The sequence below is a fragment of the Caenorhabditis remanei genome, chromosome II, assembly GCF_010183535.1.
Source record: "Caenorhabditis remanei strain PX506 chromosome II, whole genome shotgun sequence".
In the NCBI taxonomy this organism is placed as follows: domain Eukaryota; kingdom Metazoa; phylum Nematoda; class Chromadorea; order Rhabditida; family Rhabditidae; genus Caenorhabditis; species Caenorhabditis remanei.
The window spans coordinates 13,835,693-13,857,343 of record NC_071329.1 but is presented as its reverse complement, the minus strand read 5'-3'; the positions used below and the strand labels follow the sequence as shown (position 1 = coordinate 13,857,343).

The window sequence follows — 21,651 nt, the reverse complement described above, 5'->3', positions numbered from 1 at the left end:
TCTGTGATTTCTTTTCCATTTTTCTCTTTTTCGTGCTTTGTTTCGCTTTTAATTTTATTAATTTATGGTACTAATTCCTACAAAAGACTACGCAAATTTTTCTATCTAAAAATTATAATCTTTCAATATTTACTCTCATTTGATTTTTAAAATTTTTATTCACCGGTTTAAAACACCGCTGCAATATCTTAAATTTTATATTTTCTCCTTTCTTGCACTTTTTAATATCTAATAACAGTTTACAGGTTTCCGGAGGTTGGCGGTGGTGAGCCGAAAAAAGAAAATCATTTATCGTGTAGGAGACTAGTAAAAGAATACGAAACAATACAGGAAGAATGTTGAACTTGGGTCCAGGTGTCACTGTTCCTCCAGCAGGTTCAGCATCAGCAACTGCTGTCAGACGTCTCCAGAAGGACTATGCTAAATTGATGCAAGATCCAGTTGATGGTATTAGAGCTCTCCCGAATGAAGACAACATTCTGGAGTGGCATTATTGTCTTCGCGGATCACCAGACACACCGTTTCACGGAGGTTTCTATTGGGGAAAAGTGATTTTCAAGGAGAACTTCCCATGGAGTCCACCAGCTCTCACTATGATTACTCCAAATGGACGGTAAGGATCGAAACTTCAGTTTGAAATTTTCATTTCAACATTTTCAGCTTTGCAACCAACACTCGTTTGTGCCTCTCCATCTCAGATTATCATCCAGAATCATGGAATCCGGGATGGACTGTCTCTGCGATTCTCATAGGTCTTCACTCGTTTATGAATGAAAATCAGCCGGCTGCTGGATCGATTGCTGGAACGCCGCAAGAGCAAAAGAATCTTGCCGCGGCAAGTAAAGAGTTCAATGTGAAGGTAGTGAGAAATAGCCAATAACAAATCCAACTTTAATCGATTTTAGTATCGCGAATTCCGTCGTTTCTTCCCGCAACTTGTACAAGAATGGACTGGAGTTCTTCCGACACCAGACGAGCCGGACGTTGCACCGACAATGCTTCCAGAACACGCGACTCCAAATGGTATTCCAGTCCCGACTATTCAGCAGCACTCATCACGCGCCGCTTACAACAATCGTCAACAAATCGACGAAATGATGCAAGCGGTTCTTCGTCCGGGAAATCAACCACGAATGCAGCAATTGATTCCGGGAGTTCAATATAACATGTTCGGGCTTCCCAGAGCCGGTGTTGTTCCAGCTGGACCACCACAACCGCCAGTAGCCAATCCGGTTTTGTATCGAGATCTTGCTGCAATCGCAGCCATGCAACAACAGCAGATGCAACAGGCACAACAGCAGCCTGGAATTGTTCAACAGGTAATGCCACAAGAAAGAAATCGTGCCGGACGCAGGGGTGATGAGGGAATGCCTATTGATGCGCTAGCTGCTGCTGAACCTGTTGCTCAGCCAGAACCACCAAAAGAACGCATCCTTCGTCCACGTGCACCACCTAAACGAGATGGAAGGCGGGCTGAAGTGCGGGCTCGTTTGGGAATAAAAGAAGACCCACAGCCAGAAGAGGAGCCGCTGGGAAGAGGAGTCCGACGATCGACGAGACGTAATGAACCACCACGACAGGTCTGTGAGTCCGATCTATGTGCTCTATTTGACTGATGGAAAGTTGTGGTGGAAGAGTTCTCTCGAAGGGAGAAAAGCAGATGATTAAAGCATGCGTTAATTGGGGGAATATTTCGATAAACTAATTAATACAGCCTATGTTTTTAGGACGCTGCTCGTGACTAATGATTCGTGTGCTTCCGCTAATCCACCCTAGTGTCTAGGTATGTCTTTTATTATTTACTGCTGTTGCATGCTTTGATTTCCTTCTAACTTTTTATTTTTCGACAGAATCATATTAGCTCGGCATAGTTCTTACAACTGCGCTCCATCGAAGTGGCCTTTGAGTCTCACAGACATTTTGACGGGTTTTTGTTGGATTTTAGTTGATTTTTAACACAGTTTTACTGATGAAAATACGAATTATATCAGAAATTATCGAATTTTCAGTCAATTTCTGTAATTTTAATCTCAAGTTACACTTTTTACAATGAAAATTGGCTACTTTTTAAGGGATTTTACATCCAAAATTGTTGATTTTCAGTCATTTTCAGCCAATTTTCATGATTTTCGGCAATTTTTAGCCAAAAATCGAAAATTTTGTTCATTTTCAACCATTTTTCATGATTGTCGGATATTTTCAACCGCATTTTAGCGTATCTTGCTAATACGTAAAGCAAAAAAGGGGGGTTAGAGTGCTAATTTATTTCTTCTCTCTGTCTGCGATCATCTGCTTCTCTTCCTCACTCCTTCGCCCCATTGGCCATTTGCTCGGATGACGTGCGCGTGAGACACTAAGCTTCTCGAATTATCGACTTTTTGATTGCTCGCAATGAATTCGGAAGACCCATTTCAATCTCTTTGTATTTTGCAGAATGCCGCCAACGAAGAAGTCGTCATTCCTCCGAAACGAACTCGTGGACCGCGTGGCCTCTAAATATTGTTATGTCTCTTTCTCTGTTTTATCCTGATTCACATATATTTTAATTGCTCTTTAAATTCTTTGTCTCAAAAATTGTCGTCACCTCCACACCCCATCTTCCTCAAAAGTGTAAATATGGTGCACAGAATCCATTCTTGGTTTTCCTCCTCTGGGATTTTCAACAAAATGTTTCTTTTTTTCCTAACCAATAATCTAGAAACAAAAACATTATCTCATCATCTGCAATTTTCTAACATTTTTTTTGTTTTAAGTCGGTTCCACACGTGGAACTCGTTTTGTTTTATAACGGGAATCCCCTTCCCCTTCATCCCCGTCCTCCTGTCAACTCGATCCTCCTCTCCATGATTTTCAGCTATTTTTCTTCCCCGTTTTTGTCATTATTAACTCTAAATTTACGTTTGATATTTTCCCCCCATTTGCTCCGTGACAATTTCCCACTCTATTTTTATTTCATTCGCGAGTTTCTGCAATGTAAAAATTCATTTCTCTTTGTGTTCAACCCCGTCCCTTCGCTTTTTATTCTCTTCGGTATGGTTTCTTTTCTTGATTTTTTTGTCGACTAACAAATTCAATTTATTTCCGTTTTTCTATAGCGAAACTCAAATATGTGAAATAAATTGTATTTTGACCTTGTTCTTCAAATGAATTGTCTAAAGCTGGTCCTCAAGCCAGAGATAATATTTATATTTTGAGATCTTCATATAAAAAATTGTTTAATTTTTGCAAAAATTCAGAGCAAAAATGTCATCACAAGTGCCGACCGTCGCATTCCAAAGACTCAAAAAAGATTACCAGAGACTTCTAAAGTGAGTTTCTCCATAAAATTCTGGAAATTTCATCATCTTTTTGTTCAGAGAGCCAGTTCCATACATGAAAGCTGCTCCATTAGAAACCAACATTCTAGAGTGGCGGTACATCATCATTGGAGCACCGAAGACGCCGTATGAAGGTGGTATCTATCAGGGGAAACTGCTTTTCCCGAAAGATTTTCCGTTCAAACCTCCGGCAATTCTCATGCTCACTCCGAATGGAAGATTCCAGGTGAATAAATCAGCTGGCTACATTAGAGTTGAAATTCAAATGATTTCAAACGCGTTTATTTCGTATCCGAAGTCGAACCAACTAACCGTAGTCAACGTTGCCTAACTTACCAGATCGGACGGTCGGCGCGTTCCGCTTTATCCACGCCCCACCGATGGAAGTGTAGCTCTGTGGCACGGGTTCGGCCGACCACCTCCCCCTTTTCTCTCTTCGAATTTGGCTTGAAATTGAGTTTTTTTTATCCAGAAGAATGTCTATTCTTTCCTGAGTCTCTCAAACAACTCTCTTTGGTTTCGGTAGAGCGCGGTTGCAAGAAGCGTGTCTTGCTAATAATAGTAAAGAAAAGATAGAGAAAGACCTTATAACATCTCAATTTCCAGGTCAATACCCGTCTGTGTTTGTCGATTTCCGACTACCATCCCGATACGTGGAACCCGGCTTGGACGGTGTCGACCATCATCACTGGTCTCATGTCATTCATGAATGACAATCAGCCAACACTGGGTTCGGTCGTCACTTCGGAATCAGAACGTCGTCTTCTGGCCAAAAAATCGAAACAGTTTAATATGAAGGACAAAACTTTCTGCTCCCTTTTCCCAGAAGAGGCGGATCAGATTCGTGAGGAGATTGAAAAGATGAATCAAGAGGAGCTGGATAGTATCAAGGAGGAAGAAACCGCTCTGAGAAATCGGTTGGTTTGTCTGCTAACCCTAACAGGCTAGAAGTTTAGAAAAAAGATGCTTTCTGAACCAAATTTTTCGTTTTTTTTTCTAATCCAAATTTGTTATAGACGCAGAGGCGACGCATCGCGCGGAGTTCCCCGACTATCTTCATTTTTGTCGAATATGATGATGATTGCAGGCGTGGCGGTACTTGCATTTGCAGTTAGATACGTGGTTCTAGCGGCCGCCGAATTTGAAAAAAGGAGATAATTCATCTCTTTTTGATATTTATTCACTCTTCTTTTTCAATTTCGGGGTCGTTGCTTCCACGTGTCAAACTATCAGCAAATCACAAGTTTTTCCGATAATTCCATCCTGATTTTGTATGTGTATTCCTTCGTTTCCACCCTCTATGTGTGTTTTGATGTGTAAATTGCCTCCAGATCCCCGTTTCGGTAGGTCACCCACTGCCTAGAATTTGTTCCCCCCACCGTTGTTGTTATTTCTCTCCGATTTTCAGCTTTGAACACTCATCTCTTCAACCTTCAAAAATTGAACTTGATTTTTCTTTCTCTTCTCCTTAAGATTTGAAAATTGAAATTCAAAAAATAAAAATTAGAATCACCTCCTCGATTTTGTGATATAATTGTTTCCGTCTTCGCCATTTCATTTTTTTCCTAAATTCATATGATTTTCTATTAGTGCAAATAAAGTTTTAAGATTTTCAGAAATGTTTTCTAAAAGTTAAAGTTGGCTATTCTTTGTTTTCGATATATTTATTTTTCATCTATCGCTCTTATTGAGTTATACATCTGAATTTATAGACATCGCTTGAATCACGACAAATGGGAACGTAAAATATGAGGTTTTATAAGGTAGTTAAATAGAGGTCTTCCCAATTTTAATAAAGGAAAATAACATTTCTAGACATATCTACTGGTTGCCGGCGCTTTTTGCTCAATTTGCACACTTGCTGTGATTTTTAATTGTGGATGGGACGATAATCGAACGGAACTGAAGAATGGTAGGCTTTGAGATGATAAATAAACAATGTTATGGGATTCTTCAGGTCATGTAAAAATCTATTTTAATACATGTTTTTTTCCGTCATGGTTTCGACAGCGAACATCAAAAGGATGCCGCTCGCGTCGAGATATCCAAATTCAATAATTCAATGCGCCTTTAAGCTTTTTGATGTTCACTGCCGAAATGATGACGGAAAACTGTAGAAAAGCTGTTAAAACGTATAGAAAAAGGGAAAAATGGTAGAAAAACATGTAAAAATAAATTTTTCACCGTAAGGTAAAATATGTATTAAAATACTTTTTTGGTGACCTGAATAACCCCATAAGTAAACCAGTTCATCTGTAATTATTTTGCAGAACGATCTCCATATTCACTACCATCGACTGCAGTTTTTCCGGAAACATTCCTCTTCGTGTCAGTCCTCTCCTCACCAAACGAAACCGATCGACGGCAGAATGTTCGTGAAACGTGGTTCCGACTCTCTGCGAAAGGTCCCTCGGTTTTCATTACGAGATTCATGGTTGGAACGATGGGATTAACTGGAGAGGAACGAAAAGAGTTGGACGAGGAGAATGAGAAATTCGGAGATTTGTCTTTCTTGGAGAGACACGAAGAGTCGTATGATAAACTGGCGAAAAAAACGCTGGCTAGTTTTGTTCATGCTCATGAACATTTCAAGTTCAAGTTCTTCCTCAAAACTGATGCTGACTCATTCGTCCGGATCACTCCGCTTATAATGAATCTGAAAACTGTTCAACACCCAATGCTCTACTGGGGATTCCTTGATGGCCGTGCTAAACCGTTCCGAAAAGGAAAATGGAAAGAACCAGAGTGGAATCTCTGCGATCGATATCTTCCATATCAACTCGGTGGTGGATATATTCTGTCTTATGAGCTTGTTCGATTCCTTGCCACGAATGCTCCACTCTTCCGAATCTACAGAAATGAAGATGTTTCAGTGGGTGCCTGGTTGGCAGGTCTCGATGTGAAATATGTGCATGATCCACGATTCGATACTGAATGGATATCTCGAGGATGCAGTAATGAGTATCTTATTACTCACAAGCATACGATGGAGGAAATGACCGAAATGTACAATAATCTGAAGACAAGTGGAAGATTGTGCACAAAAGAATTCCAGTGAGTTTCTCCGAGAGGACTACACGCATGCAACAATAGGGCGCGCTTTCCTAATTGAGATCTCGGCCACCAATATAATGATTTTTCAGACGCCGTCTTTCTTACGTCTACGATTTCTCCAAAGCCCCCAGCGAGTGCTGCACCAGAATCAACGGGACCAATATTCCATAATTTATTGATTTTTTCCCTTTTTTTAATGTTCTATTCAAGAGTTTACGGGTCTTTTTCTGCTGCTTTATAATTCTCATAATTCTTGCATTTGTTCACTTCCATACTTTGCCATAATTTTCAAACGAGTTGTATTTATTATATTGCATGATTTGAGTCTGTTCCATTTCCCAATATGAACATTAATTCAACATCTTATTATAGTTTCTTTCACACGGATCGTTTCTCTCGAGTTATAATATTTTCAAGATTAAAAAAAAACAACCACGGTCAGAAATATTGTTCTTGTTCAGATGTCCTCCGAAAATCCACTTCCAGCAGGATGGGAAAAGCGTCAAAGTCGCACGAATGGTTTGTAAAATTGTACGATACGAATAAAAATTTTTAAAAATTATTTCAGACCGTGTCTACTACTTCAACACCGCCACCGGCGTCAGTCAATGGGATCGTCCTGAAGCGTCGGCTTTCGGAAAAGGAAGTGATTTGAAGTCTGTTCAATGTCTTCATCTTCTCGTTAAGCATGAAGGAAGCCGCAATCCGTCGTCGTGGCGCTCCGACCATATCACTCGGTCAAAGGAAGATGCTATCAATATCCTGAAGAGTGAGTATCGTTTTTAGTTTTACTGAATCAAAAAAGCGTATTTCAGACTATGAAAGAGAGCTGCGAGATGCGTCGAACATCGAAGGAAAGTTCCGTGATTTGGCCAAACAGTTCAGTGATTGCAGTTCTGCAAAACGTGGAGGAGATCTTGGGGTAAATTATTTAGGTCATGTAAAAATGTATTTTAATAAATATTTACCTTAACGGTAAAAAATGTATTTTTACATGTTTTTCTCCCATTTTTTCTATTTTTCTACACTGTTTTCCACTGTTTTTCTACAGTTTTCTGTCATCATTTCCGCAGTGAACATCAAAAGTATGCCGCACGCGTCGAGAAATCCCAATTCTATAATTCAATGCGCCTTTAAGCTTTTTGATGTTCTCTGCCGAAATGATAACAGAAAACTGTAGCAAAATGGTGAAAAAGTGTAGAAAAATGGAAAAATGGAAGAAAAACATGTAAAAATACATTTTTCACCTTTCGCGAATAAGGTAAATATGTATTAAAATACATTTTCAAATGACCTGAATTGCCACATCAAGAAAAACTGTAAATAAATGTATCAATCTTATTTTTTCAGCCATTCGAACGCCGTCAAATGCAAAAACCTTTCGAGGACGCTTCGTTCGCTCTCGAGGTCGGAGAGATGTCGCCAATCGTCGACACGTCATCTGGAGTCCACCTCATCTATCGCATCAAATAAATTATTGAAATATTCCCACCTCTAACGTTCTCATTCTCGCTTCTTCTTAATGTACTCTTGTCCTTTATCTATTTCTTCGTTCTCAATCGTTCATAAATTATTTGACTAGAGTATTTTCTTCTTTTTTTAAAGATTTAAAGGGGTCTCAGCCCTGAAGTTTCTAAATAAGTTTCTCGGTTCAAAGAGAGTACCGAAGTCCAAATTTTCAGACCAAATGAGCGGAGACGATGAGCACAGCAGATTCGTGAGCACAATGACTGGATGTGCTCAAAGAGAGCTTTTCCTAACATTTATTATCACAATGTTGGGCCTTTTTATACGAAATCTGACATTACCATGGATCTTTTTAGGTGCAAGATATGATACGAGCAAGTAAGAATCCCATAGTTTTGTAAAATTATAATTTTTATTTATTTTCAGAGTGACATATTGGCTGAAATTTGTAGCCGATGTGATTTTCCTTTGCTTGCCATCTCTATTGGCAATGACTTTGCTCAGCGAGCACTTATATATTCTCACTCTAATAATGTCAATAGTCTCCGGGGTGCTTCTTCTATTCGTTTTATTCGAGGCGTCAGAACATAATTTGTCGTCAAGTCTGAGACAAGCATGGACAAGAATAGTCGAAGAGCAACACAGGCCAACCAAATTCGTCACTTACTTCAGATCGTTGACGATGGTTCTGGTGACTGTCGCGATTTTGGCAGTAGATTTTCCGATTTTTCCAAGAAGATTCGCGAAAACTGAAAAATTCGGACACTCTACGATGGATGTTGGTGTGGCTGCATTCATTTTCCAGTCAGCACTGGGAAGTCGAATGGCGAAATCACCGAGTTCTGGGAGAACACTTTCAAAGTAAGTAAATTAATTTGTGGGGTTATTCAGGTCATGTAAAAATGTATTTTCATACATACTTTTCTCCCATTTTTCTACCATTTTTTCCCTTTTTCTTTACATTTTTAACAGCTTTTCTACAGTTTTCCGTCATTATTTCGGCAGTGAACACCAAAAAGCTTAAAGGCGCATTGAATTATTGAATTTGGATATTTATCTCGCCTCAAGCGGCCTTCTTTTGATGTTCACTCTGCCGAATTGATGACAGAAAACTGTAGAAAAACGGTGGAAAAAAGCGTAGAAAAAGGGTGAAAACATGTTAATTAAATACATTTTTCACTGTTCCTGAATAAGGTAAAAAATGTATTAAAATACCATTACAAATCCAAAATTCAAAAAAAAAAGTTTTTCAGTCACAGTCGCCCTTGGTATTTCACATCAACATTCCTTCTCTTTGTTCTCGGAACTGGAAGAGCACTCGTTCTGGAAATCATCGGTTACCCACAACATGTAACAGAATACGGTGTTCACTGGAATTTCTTCTTCACATTAGCAGCAGTTCGAGTGTTTTATTCAATTCTTCCCCGTTGTTATCCCTTCGTTCTCTCTGTGATTTTTGGAATCTGTCATCAAACAATGCTGAAATCGACGGGTCTTCAAGAGTGGATTCTCGATGAGACGGCGAATCGACGAGAGAATTTGGTGACGGCGAATGCAGAGGGATTGACTTCATTGTCGGGATATTTGACAATATTCTATGCGAGTTTGGCGATTGGAGAGCTGATGGCGAAGACAAGGTATTCATGAGTTTTGATATAAAAGTTCGGAAATTCACAAAATAGGAAAATTGACTCGAAACCGAGAAAAGAAAAAGATAAATCCATGTTTTTGAGTGGAAATCGTTAAAAAAGTCCAAAAATTGACAAAAATAAACTGAATTGCGATTTTCACTGGCATTTCTTTCGATTTTGATAATGCGTCAAAGGCGCACCTGACAGAATTTCTAATTTACTAGCAACAGTCTGGCGCATCTTCAGTGCGTTGTGCAGAATTTGACGCGTTTTATACAAATTTAGATGAAACAGATGTCAAAGGCGGGCCATACCGTGTCAGATTATAAAAATGGAATCTGGCGCACCTTTGGCGCTACTGAGTCGACGTTCTATATGAATCGCGTCAAAGGTACGCCAGTTACAATTACTAAATTCTGATTTAAAAAAAGCCACGTTTTGAATCTTGACCGGAAGCTATTACCCAAAAACCAGTATTTCCAGTATTCGTGTGAAATCTTGGATCCGTCGTTGCTTCCAACTCTTCATCATATCTCTTCTCCTCTTCCTCATTCAACTTGCCACCGAGAAGTTCGTGGATCCACCATGCCGACGAGTTGTCAATATCACATATATCTTTTCACAGGTAATCATCATCTATTACCTCGGCACAGTTCTTACAACTGTGCTCCACCGAAATGCCCTTGAAAAGTGTCTCAATTTCGCACACACTTTTCTTCCGTTTCGGTAGAGCGCGGTTGTAAGAAGCGTGCCTTGCTAATAATTCCATCTCAATCCAACTCTAATTTTTCAGCTAACCCTGATGACTTTCGCCACCGCTGTGTGCCTATCGATTCAAATGTTCAACGTCGTCGTGTGGTGTGCCAGTTTTCCACAGTTTTCAAAAGGTTTCGTTCTTCTTCATTTCCTTCAAACCTATTAAATTTTCCAGGCGACGACCCGTTCTCTCCAGTCTCCCCGTGCCTTTCCGACTCGATCAATCGGAATTCTCTCGCATTTTTCCTCATTTCCAACGTGCTCACTGGTCTTATCAACCTCTCTGTCTCTGCTCACACCCTCCCTGCTCAATACTCTTTTCCAATTCTTCTAGGTTATCTAACGACTTGTACCGGAATTGTTCATTTTTGGGAGTACCGAAAAGTCAATTTCGTTCGACTGCATGCTGAGTAGTTCTCGTTTTTTTTCCAGTACATTATCTAACATTTTTCACTTTTCTATCTAAATCCTTTAATTTATTTCTTCTCGTTCATCTAATAATCAATTTTCTTCCTCTTTTTTTCTCTACCTCATCTTTCTAAATGCCGCATATTTGTGATCCTTCCAGTCTAGTTCCCTGCACTTTTCTCTACTTTTTCTCTTGTATTTGTCTCTTTTTGTTAGATCTCCTTACTTGGGTGTATCAATTGTACTTTCAAAGTTACTTCTAGTTTTCCATAGTTAACAGATTTCTATTCAACTTGCTAATAATGAGCATTTATTCGAGAACATGTATTTCAATAATAGACAAAGTGAGCAGACAACATGAATAAGGAAAAATTTACAAATTAATTAAATTTTCTAACTGGATTTCTATCAGCCAAATCTCGATAGACTTCTCCAGCACTATTATATTCTTTTTCGTCGAAAGCGAACACCGAATCGAACAAAACTTTTCGAATCATTTTCACTCGATTCGGTTGTTCTCTGGCGATTCGAGTGGCGTGGTACGTGATTTGATTCATTTCTTTCTCGAAATCAATTGCGAAGCTCTAAAATTTGAAAAATACAAATCTGACACTTTTTGGTATAACTTACAGATGACGATCCGGGTTTTTCCTCGGAAGCTGAACTGTTTGAAGTGGGAAGACTCGGCACTTCCCTCATTCTCGGTGGGTACATTTGAGCCATTTGGATTCCCTGTTGTGGAACATTTGGCGGAGAGTACTGATGATTTTGATGAAGTTTTTCGGAATGCTGTGCAGAATACAGGGGTTGAGCGTAGTATTGTGGAGGTGAGTATCTGGAAAAAAGGTGGTTAATACACATTAAAACTGCGGGAAAATAGAACGAATATTAGAAATTTCTGAATTAACAAACTTGCTATAGTTTTCGTTTTTTTTACAGAATTTTCCGATTTAAAATCACGAAATGATACAATTATTCAGACAAAATATCGGCCCGGAGTCAAAAATTTGCACAAAAGTTTTCGAAAAAGTTTGAAACTTGTATAAAAAATAGTCAAAAACCCAATGTACGCTCGAGTTTTATCGATAAATTTGATTTTTTTGCAAAAAAACTCAAAAAAAATTTCGGAAAAATTCAAATTTTCAAGTTTTTGTACTGAGACCCGTCCCGTTGCAGGTCTGTTTTAGATAAAACTTACTGTTCCATGTATCCATTTGTCGGTTCCTCCACCTTGACATCATCCAAACCGCCCATTGATTTCTCATCTACTTGATAATCGTCTTCTTCTGCGAACTCTTCCTCTACTCCCATCATTTCACCATCTTCAATTGCACTATCCTCAACATCATGATAGATTTTCTGATCCAACGCATTCGCTTGTTTTCTCACAAATTGCTCCCATGGCTTTAGAGGTGTACGATAGTATCGAATGTATCCATAGAAGTCCCATCTCCACATGTGTTCTTCCACTTCGACCGGAGACAAGCGTTTGTGAAGAATTGCGTTTCGCAGGCGGTTTCGTATCGCATCTTTTCCGAATTTGAAGATTGTCGCTAAGTATTTTGCTGGAATTAAATAGTTTTTCTTTAAACTAATTTCTGACTTACGAGGCAATATTTTCCCCGTTCTTTTATACACTCCGATGCCAACACACTGATAGAATTTCGGTTGATTGGTCGTGGCTTTCGTGCTCCACATCCCCGGAATCTTCTCGATTTCATTGAAAACCACTTTCTTAAGTATGTGATCTGAATGCTTTGGCATATGTAGTCCTCTCTGTTTTCTAACTGCATCCATGTACTCCATGAGACTCATTTGACGAGTTCCATCGTCTTCTGGAAGATCCTCTAGTGGATACAGTGGTGGTCCCTCCCAGAGTTCAAGAGTTTTGAATGGCAATGGTTTGACTTCTTGAGCATGAATCATTCTGAAAGTTGAATCAATTGAACGGAGGAAAACACCCAAGCAATGAAGAGACGCAGCGTGTAGCATAAAACTGCAAGCGCAACGCGGCGGCGAGGACTCAGTGAGCGTTTTCTCTGTCGTCTCTCTTTTTTACGTTATGTTTCTCAGAGAAGCGAAGGGAGACAGCGCACACAGAGAGTGCGATAGCGAGAATCAGAGAAAACAAGAGATGGGTGTGTTACTTTCTCGCTGCGAGGCCATTACGCAGCTGTCAAAGAGAGAAAGACGCTTTGTGTCCTCGTTAAACGACGCACTCACAGGGGTGCGAGGCGATACGAAAATATTTGAACTTTTCCCGAGTCGCGTTGCGTGCGCGTCGGGGTTTTACTGAAAGATACAGCAAATGAACGTTAAATTTAAATTTGCCACTCAGCCAAGTCTTTTTTGCATCGTTCCTATTCTATTGATAAATACACTTTATTCCACAATAACACATGAATATTTGAAGATTTTAACAGATGAACGTTTGAAGATGAGTCGGGCAGTAGATTTTCTCGAAACCGATATTCTTTGGAACCCAATGTGTGTAGACCAGATTACAGATATGAGTGCGAGTCGGTTTACATTTCAAGAATGGAGCGATCCAGCTGGAAGTTTAATTTATTTTTAAAAACGTCAACGTATGTATTAACACGGAAAACTTCTTACAACCGCGCTCTACCGAAACCGAAGAGAATTGTGGGCGCAATTGAGAGGCCCAGAGAAAAAAGGACATTTCTCAAGAGGATTTCGGTGGAGCGCAGTTGTAAGAACTGCGCCGATCTAGTAGACTCACTGGAAACTATTGGCACTTTTCTGTGTGGTGCGAACTTCGAATTGAGACACAAACTTTCCAGAATCCTTGATATCTTTCAACATTTCATAAAACATAGCCTGGGCGACACGTGGGTCATCTGCATAAATCGGTCCGAGATTACAGTCTTTCTTGTTGTCATAAATGATTGCTTGACCGATTCCAATCACTTTTCCATCTTCATCATACGCAACTTTTCCATATCCATCACGATCATACATATGGGAAATTATGTATTTCTCACGGCGATATGGATGTACTGTCTGATCGTATTCAATGATATCTTTCTTCGGAACTTCTCTCGCATTCTTGACTGAAATTCCAGTTGTGTCCAAACCTTCCGGGAGCACGAACTCCTTCGCATCATAAATACTTCTATATCCAACATCCACAACTTCATGCCCTTTTTCCGGATGATCCGTTTTCCCACTCAAGAGATGCCACCACTTTCTAGCAGCTTCATCTGAAAAAATACATTTTTATCAAATGAGTATGAACAATGAAATCTCTGCAACTCACTGTATTGTGCCATGACATTAGTTCTTTTGTCTGGAATCATTTGATGGGACATATCGTTTTGAAACTTGATGTATGGAGCAGATCTGTATTCCGGGTCAGCCCATCCGAATCCCATGAATACAATCGGCTCATTTCCAGAATTCGGAACAGGATACATTTTACAGAAGTGTAAAGTTGCAATGACTCGTTTCGTCTCTTTCAGACATGTCACTTTCAGCTGATAGTCTTTCAAACTATTTTGCCACAATTCAATATCCTCTCTTTTGAAAACAGTTCTGTCGTTTCCAGCCTGAAAGAAAAAGTTTTAGAATAAGACGAAATTTATAAACTGACAGCTTTCATAAATTCGTCCAAATGTTTTCCAGATGGATTCGTCACAATTTCCAGCTCTTCAATTCCTGGCAGAGACTGAGAACTTGAAGACGAAGAGAGGAAACGATTCGATAGTTTTAAGATGTTGATACGACGAGAAACCAACATTCTTTAAAATTTCAATGACGAAAATCTGGCAAAATGATAAAATCTGATATTTGTTATCATACACGTGGATTGTCGTGGAGAGTTTTTCGAGTCACGTGGGACGTGCGTGAAAAGATTTAAAAATTATTGTTTCTTTTCTGAATCGTGGGTTTTGAGTTTTTGTGAAAAGGGATTATTTTTTCTCTGAAACTTTTTTAGAAACTGGAACTGATGTTTCATAAATTTAACAAATAACTCCGATTTTTCAGTATTAGCCGATCATTTTTATTACAACCGCGCCCCACCGCAAACGAGAGAGTATCGGCGAGAGACGCAGAGTTTTTTTGTCGCGCCGACAGACGCAGATTTTCAAAAAGTTTTACCTATTTTCGCCGATTTTCAAAAGTTTTTTTTGTAAATTTTTATGAAAAACATCGAGAATAGGTAAAAAAAATGTCAAAATAGTGTGAAAATAGCGCGTTAAAAAAACTCTGCGTCTCTCATCGATACTCTCTCGTTTGCGGTGGAGCGCAGTTGTAAGAAGCGTGGACTGCTAATACATTTTTTGAATGGAGAATATAGCGATAGAAATCCAAATTTGGAACACAGTATACCTGCAATTTTCTCTTTTGATCATAATTTTCGGAACGTGAATAGGCCTACAACCTCTTCCCGGGAAAAACTAGAAACAAGAAGAAATCCACGTAAATAATGAGAATGTACATACTACACCAACCATTCGATCAAGCATTCTCACATTTTCCTTCGATTCGGAAATCCTCGATTCGAAAATGCTCAAGTCCCGTAGTCTCTGGAAACACCCCGTTCGTTTTTCCAATTTTTCCAATGTGTCAATGAGTCCGAAGCAGTTGACAAGGGCCGAAGTGGTTTTTCTGACGAATCCGAGTGAAAAGTATGTGGATGAGTTTATGAAGGCCGTGAGTTTTAGACAAGTTATAGATAACTCTCACCACCATTTTTCAGCACGGAAACGACCGTGCCGTCTTCAAAAAAGGGGACCTCGCCCAATGGCAGAACTCATTCGACGGATACAAATTCAAAGTTGCGGTTCTGAAAGGAACTTCGAGAGTGATTGCAATGGGGCATACTTGTCCATTTGATCCAATCAAGGGAACTGGAAACAAGCCAATCGTATTCATGGGATTCGGATGGATCGATCCGGAATATAGATCTCCAACGATGGCAACACTTCAGAATGAGAGTTGTATGGAAGAGGTTCATGATGATAATGTGAATATCGTCTCCCATATCAGTGAGTTTTAAAAATTATTTTTAAAGTCATTAGGGCGACACAGTTACTACAACTGCGCTGCAACCAAATGCCCTTGAAAAATGTGTCTTTTTCTCTGAGTCTCTCAATTTCGCACACAATTTTCTTTAGTTTCGGTAGAGCGCGGTTGTAAGACGCGAATTATTTTCAGATGAACCTGGTCGTCGTTTCTGGTGGAAAATGTGTGGAATCCGAGAGCAGGAAGATATTGGACACAGGACTGGAGACGCTGGATACAAGAGTTTTTATGATGCAAAAGACGTCACCATCCCGGAAAACTTGGACACAACTGGAATTTCAGTCAAGAATGCGAGAGAAGTTCCGAAGAAAGATATCATTGAATACGATCAGACAGTTCATCCATATCACCGTGAGAAATACATAATTTCCCATATGTATGATCGTGATGGATATGGAAAAGTTGCATATGATGATGATGGAAAAGTTATTGGAATTGGTCAAGCAATCATTTATGACAACAAGAAAGACTGTAATCTCGGACCGATTTATGCAGATGACCCACGTGTCGCCCAGGCAATGTTTTATGAAATGTTGAAAGATATCAAGGATTCTGGAAAGTTTGTGTCTCAATTCGAAGTCAGATCTAGTCAAATGGCACCGAACAGTTTTCAGTGAGCTATCTTTAGATATCTTGTAGAATGTTCAGATAACTTTCGAAATCTTTCAGATGGATCTCTCCATTCCTGAAATGCAAACCATCTCGTGTCCACATCTGCAATCTCGTCTACAAACATTGGGCACCTAAGAACATCGACCGTACCAAAGTCTACTGTCCGACTCACGCTCAGTTGTTCGTAGTCTAATTTGTGTATTCATATCAATCGATTAGAAATAAACATTTTCAATTTTTCGATGCACCTACAGTGCTGGCCATAAATCTAACAAGTTCGGCTATTTCAGTTGAACATTTCCGTGTGTCTCTCCCACAGAATCAAATTTTTATTTTTTATACAGTTCAAAATTAGCACTTCATTTTTGTAGTTGATCATCTTTTTGTACGAGCCCTGTCTGAATAGTTACAGCCTGTGTATTAAGTGAATCACTCAAAAATTCTCTGTGCTTTGATCCCTTCAATGTCTTCAAATGCAACGTCAAGCGAGAAAGTGCATGTGCCTTTTTTGAAGACTTATGCGAAGACTGGTGTTCCTATATGTCAATGATCAGCTGTCTACGACTCAGTTTTTTTTTTGAAAGGGATTGGAACAGATTTGTCAAATAGTTTTGCACTTCTATACTAAAGAAGTCATTGCAGAGATGACGTTCACCTGTTCATATTAAATACTTTCGGAACAGAATTTCACAAGTAGTGAACATATTTTTTAAGACGCCTATAACGGGGCGGGGCATAGAGGCTAGTTCTAGCCTAATCACCCAAACACTTCAAACCTAAGCCCCGCCCCTGCGTGGTTAAGAGCGCCTAAAAATATCTATTTTCGTAAACTGCAAAAACAGTATGTTAGGCCACGCCCCTTGTGTTATAACAATCCCTTTTCAAAACACTCCTCCTTGACACATTTTCTATTATTCTCGCTTCATCTTGGTAAACAATAGCATAGCCATTGGTGCATCCTTGTTCATTATTCAGTCCCCATTGACAACGAAACTTCGAATACACTTTTAACCATGTATTATTTATTTTAACTTTTGTTATTTCACAACTTGGAGTGTTTGGGTGGATTAGTCTAGAACTAGCCTAAAACCCTTCCAAACCTCTAAGCCCCGCCCCCACGTGGTTCAAGGCGCTTTTAAAAAGGTCTGATTACGACTCGTCCAACTAAACGAAATTTCCAAAAACTTACATGCACCCTGCCTTCCGTTCAATGAACACTTTCTCTTTACACGCCTTCCGCTGCTAGAAAAATAGTACCTTTGCCCTTTCTGGTATGTGAACATGTTCAAATGATTTGTCACATATACATTTTCAGTGGTTTTTCTGAGAGACACATAATATTCACTAACGTTTTATGCACTCTGAAATCGGATATGTTTATTGAGGTCTGCTCTCAAAATGCAAATTATGTTCTTGTTCCATATCTTGAATCTAGCCATTAAGAACTGATCTCCCCCATCTCACCGACTAAATGAATTCTACTATCCAACTCATTTCAGTTATTCTGGTGAGATGTCAGATGACCCAACGAAAGAATTTGAGAATGAGGGAGCTTTCTACCTTTTTTGAGGGAACTTTTCATCTTTTTTCCCTTTCTATCTTCTTTTTTCTTCGTCATCGCACGTCTTCCGCCGTTTTCAGCTAATAGTACATGTGCCCTTTTTTTAGGAACTTAGACTAAGTCTGATGTTCATTTGTTCAATGATCAGATTGAGGTGTTTTTTTTTCAAAAAATCACATCAGATTTAGTGAATCCGATGCACTTTTAGCAGTCGGTTCCACATAACATCAAAGGAAACTACAACTAGTTTCAGCGTTTTTTTTTCTAAGGGATCACATTAATTATATCAACAAAAACATTCGAATGCCGTTTTTTCCTGTTTCAATTAGTCTCTTTGACTCTGAAGACTTGTCAGACAGCCCGACCCGGATTCAAAAATGGATACTCATTTTTTGACAAAATTATTTGACAATTTTCGAAGTTTCAGAGTAAAAGTGCTTGAATTTTCCATACGTATGTAATTATCTTTTGATTGAATTAAACAATAATAGTCGAAAACTAAAAATTCAAATTTTGGTTCGAAACGGGCCGTGCGCGTTGGACTGCGGGCCTGGCCGAGCCGGACTGGGCCGAAAATAGTTCTGATGTCAGCCCGGTCCCTCGCAAGTCTGCTTCTGACGACCCGAAACATTTTTTTTCGAGAAAAATTTTTCCTCTGCAGGATCGCACGTCTTCTAGCTAAAAGTACATGTGCCCTTTCTGAGAGCTTAGAACACAGAGCCCGATGTTCACATCTTCCAATGTTCAATGTACATGAGATTTGTCAAAGCTGTTCGCCCTTTTTCCGAAGAATCATTTTTCTCAAATTGTAGCAACAAACCACACTTCTGACTGAAAGATTGTGAACATTTCTTATTAGAACAGAAAAAAAGGAATGCATAAAAAATGTCTTCTCTTCGGGCTTCTGGTTCCATCTCCATTCCGAAAAGTGCAATGCGAGAAGGCAGAAAAAGGATGGGATTCTTGAGAAAAACGAGATAATGAGACTCTCGACGTCATTCGTCTTCTTCAAACAAACCAAGATTCCATGGGAGAGACATTCTTTTTTTTGGGAACTTTTTTTGATTCTAGGGTTTATTCCACTAACTAGGGAAGGATCCCGGGCCGAGTTGGAGTCACAGGTCGAGACATTTATCATTAGAACGGAAATTTTGCGATGATTTTAAATCAGTAATCTGTTTTTACTGAACGATCTCATGAAAAAAGTTATTTGCGTTCTCGTTTCTCAGTGAAATGTGCAATTTCTGTTAAATCCGTGAGATATAGAAACCTGGCCTAGCACCCTAGTTCACGTGCTCTACTTATTGAACTTGTTATTTCCTATGGAAATCAGTTTGTAAATAAACCTGTTCTTAATAACTCGCTTACGGCTCGATTCCACAAACGTAACAGTGGCGATCAGGATCACTAAAGGACCACGAGAGACTCAAGAAGAGAACCAACAACCGACCACAATAGAAACCAAAGGAGTAGACGATGGTAGAAGAAGCTCAAGGTATGAACGTTCAAATTTCGATGGATGAGGTGCTGAAGGCGTTGGCCGACGGACGATTGAAATTGACGACAAAGACAACCGAAGGAGCAGGAACTGGACTCGTGGATTCGATTTCGAGAAGAATTGCGAATTTTGAGTATGAACCAGAAGAAGGTCAGGCGTTTGAAGACTGGTACTTGAGATATGGAGACACCATTACGGGTGAAGGCACTGATTTATCAGATGAAGCCAAGAGAAGACTAATATTGAGCAAATTGAACCAAAGAGACTACAACTATTTTACAAATAGAATCCTACCAGATAAGACGAGTGAGTTCAAATTTGAGGAAATTGTGAACAAACTGAAAGAATGTTTTCCATCGACAAGATCAACATTTGCAAGAAGAATGGAATTTTTGAAAATCATAGACGAAGGCGGCGACTTAGGAGAGTACACCGGTCGAGTGAAGAAAGCCTATGCTGATGCCAAATTCAATGAAATGAGTTCAGAACAAGTGCAGTGTTTGATGTGGATAAAGGGTCTAAGAACTAACGGAACAGTTGATATAAGAGCTCGGGCTATGCAGATCATGGAGACAAGACCGACGACGACACTTATTCAATTGGAGCATGAAATCATGAAGTTGCTAGAGTTCAGAGAAGACGCCAAAAACATTGGAGGATGCAGAACTAGTGAAGAGGTATTTGCCGTGAGAAAGATGAGAACTGAGAAAGCGAAAGAACAGAAAAGATCGAGCCAGAGACACTTGCTAAGAAAAGAGAAGCAACGTGAGAACGAAGGAAGTTCTACAGATGGAAAAGATGATTCGGACGAAGAGAAGCCGACGAGAAATCATAATCAGAGAAAGAAGAAATGCCATCCATGTGGAGGTGAGCATAACGCAATGAATTGTTGGGCCAAGAATAAGGAATGTTTTGACTGCGGACGCAGAGGACACATATCCAAGAAATGCCGAGAACAACAAGATGATGAGAAGTCAGACCGTTCGGGTCACAGAGTTAATCATGTAGTTGCGAAGACACCGAAAAGAAGAAGAGACATCTACAAAGTCAATGGTATATACGTGAAGGAATCGAAGCCGAGAAAGGGATCGACAGAAGTCGTGAAGACCGGATCGATGAAGAGACATGTGAGACGTTGGCCAGATGAGAAGTTTGTGAAGATTCAGAGGAATTGTGAAGAGACTGGAAAGGAGAGATGCAAGAGTTTCGTGACAAGAAGTCCAAATCCTGGTCGGAAGGAGAAAGTTGGAGCCTTTGAGAGACACGATCGTTGGGAAAAGAAGAATCCTAAAGAGAACTCGAGATTGCAACCTGAACTAAAAGTTAGTTTTCCAGAGACATTGGGGCAGCATTCACAGTGGAATCGTGGCTGGAATCAACAAGGAAGTAGCACACCATCGTTGCCAACCCCACCACAACCCAGCTTTGCAATGTACCCCTGGAGAAACAATTTTGGATGCTCGGAGATGACCGGACGTTACGTGTGGATTCCAAATTGTTACGAGTTGAGAATGATGAGTGGACCAGATGCCAATTGGAGAGAATTCCATCAGAACGACGTGGCACCCGTGGACTTTCGATGTTAGAAGGAGAGATGTTATATCCGTGAGATATAGAAACCTGGCCTAGCACCCTAGTTCACGTGCTCTACTTATTGAACTTGTTATTTCCTATGGAAATCAGTTTGTAAATAAACCTGTTCTTAATAACTCGCTTACGGCTCGATTCCACAAACGTAACAATTTCAAGACTCACAAAATTAACGTTGTTCTTATTTTTTTCAAATTTTTCAAAGATGTATGTGTATTTTCAAAATTTCCAGACACGTTTTTTGTAGATGCGTCATTTTTGCAAATTTAAGAAACTTCACAAAAAATTTTCCGAAAACAAATTATGAAATTAAACTTTGCAAAATCATTTTTACATCCGTGCTTATACGTACAAAACTTTAAAAAATACAAAAAATAAGAATAACGTTAATTTTGTGAGTCTTGAAAATGCCCATTTTTGCACTGAGAAGCCACAAAAACGCGAATAACTTTTTTCACGAGATCGGTCCGCAAAAACAGAATACAGATTTGAAATCAACGTAAATTTTCCGTTCTAGTGATATATATCTCGACCTGGAACTCCATCTTGACCCGTGATCCTTCCCTAAAAGAAGAGAGAAAAGCAGTAGTCAGTATATTAGCTCGGCACAGTTCTTACAACTGCGCTCCACCGAAATACCCTTGAAAAGTGTATCTTTTTCGCTGAGTCTCTCAATTTCGCACATTGTTTTTTTCGGTTTCGTTAGAGCGC

General features: G+C 39.5%; 7 protein-coding genes across 7 annotated transcripts; 5 read left to right on the top strand and 2 right to left on the bottom strand.

Annotated features, from left to right (window-relative positions):
- Positions 1-335: 335 nt before the first annotated feature.
- On the top strand, positions 336-2,496 carry GCK72_006771 (uncharacterized protein; the record flags this gene model as incomplete). Its single annotated transcript, XM_053725782.1, has 4 exons — positions 336-613; positions 661-859; positions 906-1,580; positions 2,434-2,496. 4 exons carry the CDS (start codon positions 336-338, stop codon positions 2,494-2,496), a joined length of 1,215 nt encoding a protein of 404 aa, XP_053589976.1.
- Positions 2,497-3,243: 747 nt separating this feature from the next.
- Positions 3,244-6,542, top strand: GCK72_006770 (uncharacterized protein; the record flags this gene model as incomplete). Its single annotated transcript, XM_053725781.1, has 7 exons — positions 3,244-3,308; positions 3,357-3,543; positions 3,924-4,234; positions 4,334-4,412; positions 5,133-5,229; positions 5,588-6,371; positions 6,461-6,542. 7 exons carry the CDS (start codon positions 3,244-3,246, stop codon positions 6,540-6,542), a joined length of 1,605 nt encoding a protein of 534 aa, XP_053589975.1.
- Positions 6,543-6,832: 290 nt separating this feature from the next.
- GCK72_006769 (uncharacterized protein) lies at positions 6,833-7,844 on the top strand (the record flags this gene model as incomplete). Its single annotated transcript, XM_003110173.2, has 4 exons — positions 6,833-6,890; positions 6,940-7,140; positions 7,187-7,293; positions 7,722-7,844. The coding sequence occupies 4 exons, from the start codon at positions 6,833-6,835 to the stop codon at positions 7,842-7,844; spliced, it is 489 nt and encodes a 162-aa protein (XP_003110221.1).
- Positions 7,845-8,058: 214 nt separating this feature from the next.
- On the top strand, positions 8,059-10,639 carry GCK72_006768 (uncharacterized protein; the record flags this gene model as incomplete). The annotated part of the gene is made up of 6 exons (XM_003110021.2): positions 8,059-8,216; positions 8,265-8,699; positions 9,092-9,475; positions 9,953-10,094; positions 10,263-10,356; positions 10,401-10,639. The coding sequence occupies 6 exons, from the start codon at positions 8,059-8,061 to the stop codon at positions 10,637-10,639; spliced, it is 1,452 nt and encodes a 483-aa protein (XP_003110069.2).
- Positions 10,640-11,013: 374 nt separating this feature from the next.
- On the bottom strand, positions 11,014-12,559 carry GCK72_006767 (uncharacterized protein; the record flags this gene model as incomplete). Its single annotated transcript, XM_053725780.1, has 4 exons — positions 11,014-11,217; positions 11,264-11,468; positions 11,832-12,198; positions 12,241-12,559. 4 exons carry the CDS (start codon positions 12,557-12,559, stop codon positions 11,014-11,016), a joined length of 1,095 nt encoding a protein of 364 aa, XP_053589974.1.
- Positions 12,560-13,049: 490 nt separating this feature from the next.
- GCK72_006766 (uncharacterized protein) lies at positions 13,050-14,390 on the bottom strand (the record flags this gene model as incomplete). The annotated part of the gene is made up of 4 exons (XM_003110059.2): positions 13,050-13,185; positions 13,374-13,854; positions 13,911-14,199; positions 14,244-14,390. 4 exons carry the CDS (start codon positions 14,388-14,390, stop codon positions 13,050-13,052), a joined length of 1,053 nt encoding a protein of 350 aa, XP_003110107.2.
- Positions 14,391-15,223: 833 nt separating this feature from the next.
- GCK72_006765 (uncharacterized protein) lies at positions 15,224-16,484 on the top strand (the record flags this gene model as incomplete). Its single annotated transcript, XM_003109929.2, has 4 exons — positions 15,224-15,307; positions 15,354-15,642; positions 15,812-16,292; positions 16,349-16,484. 4 exons carry the CDS (start codon positions 15,224-15,226, stop codon positions 16,482-16,484), a joined length of 990 nt encoding a protein of 329 aa, XP_003109977.2.
- Positions 16,485-21,651: the final 5,167 nt, after the last annotated feature.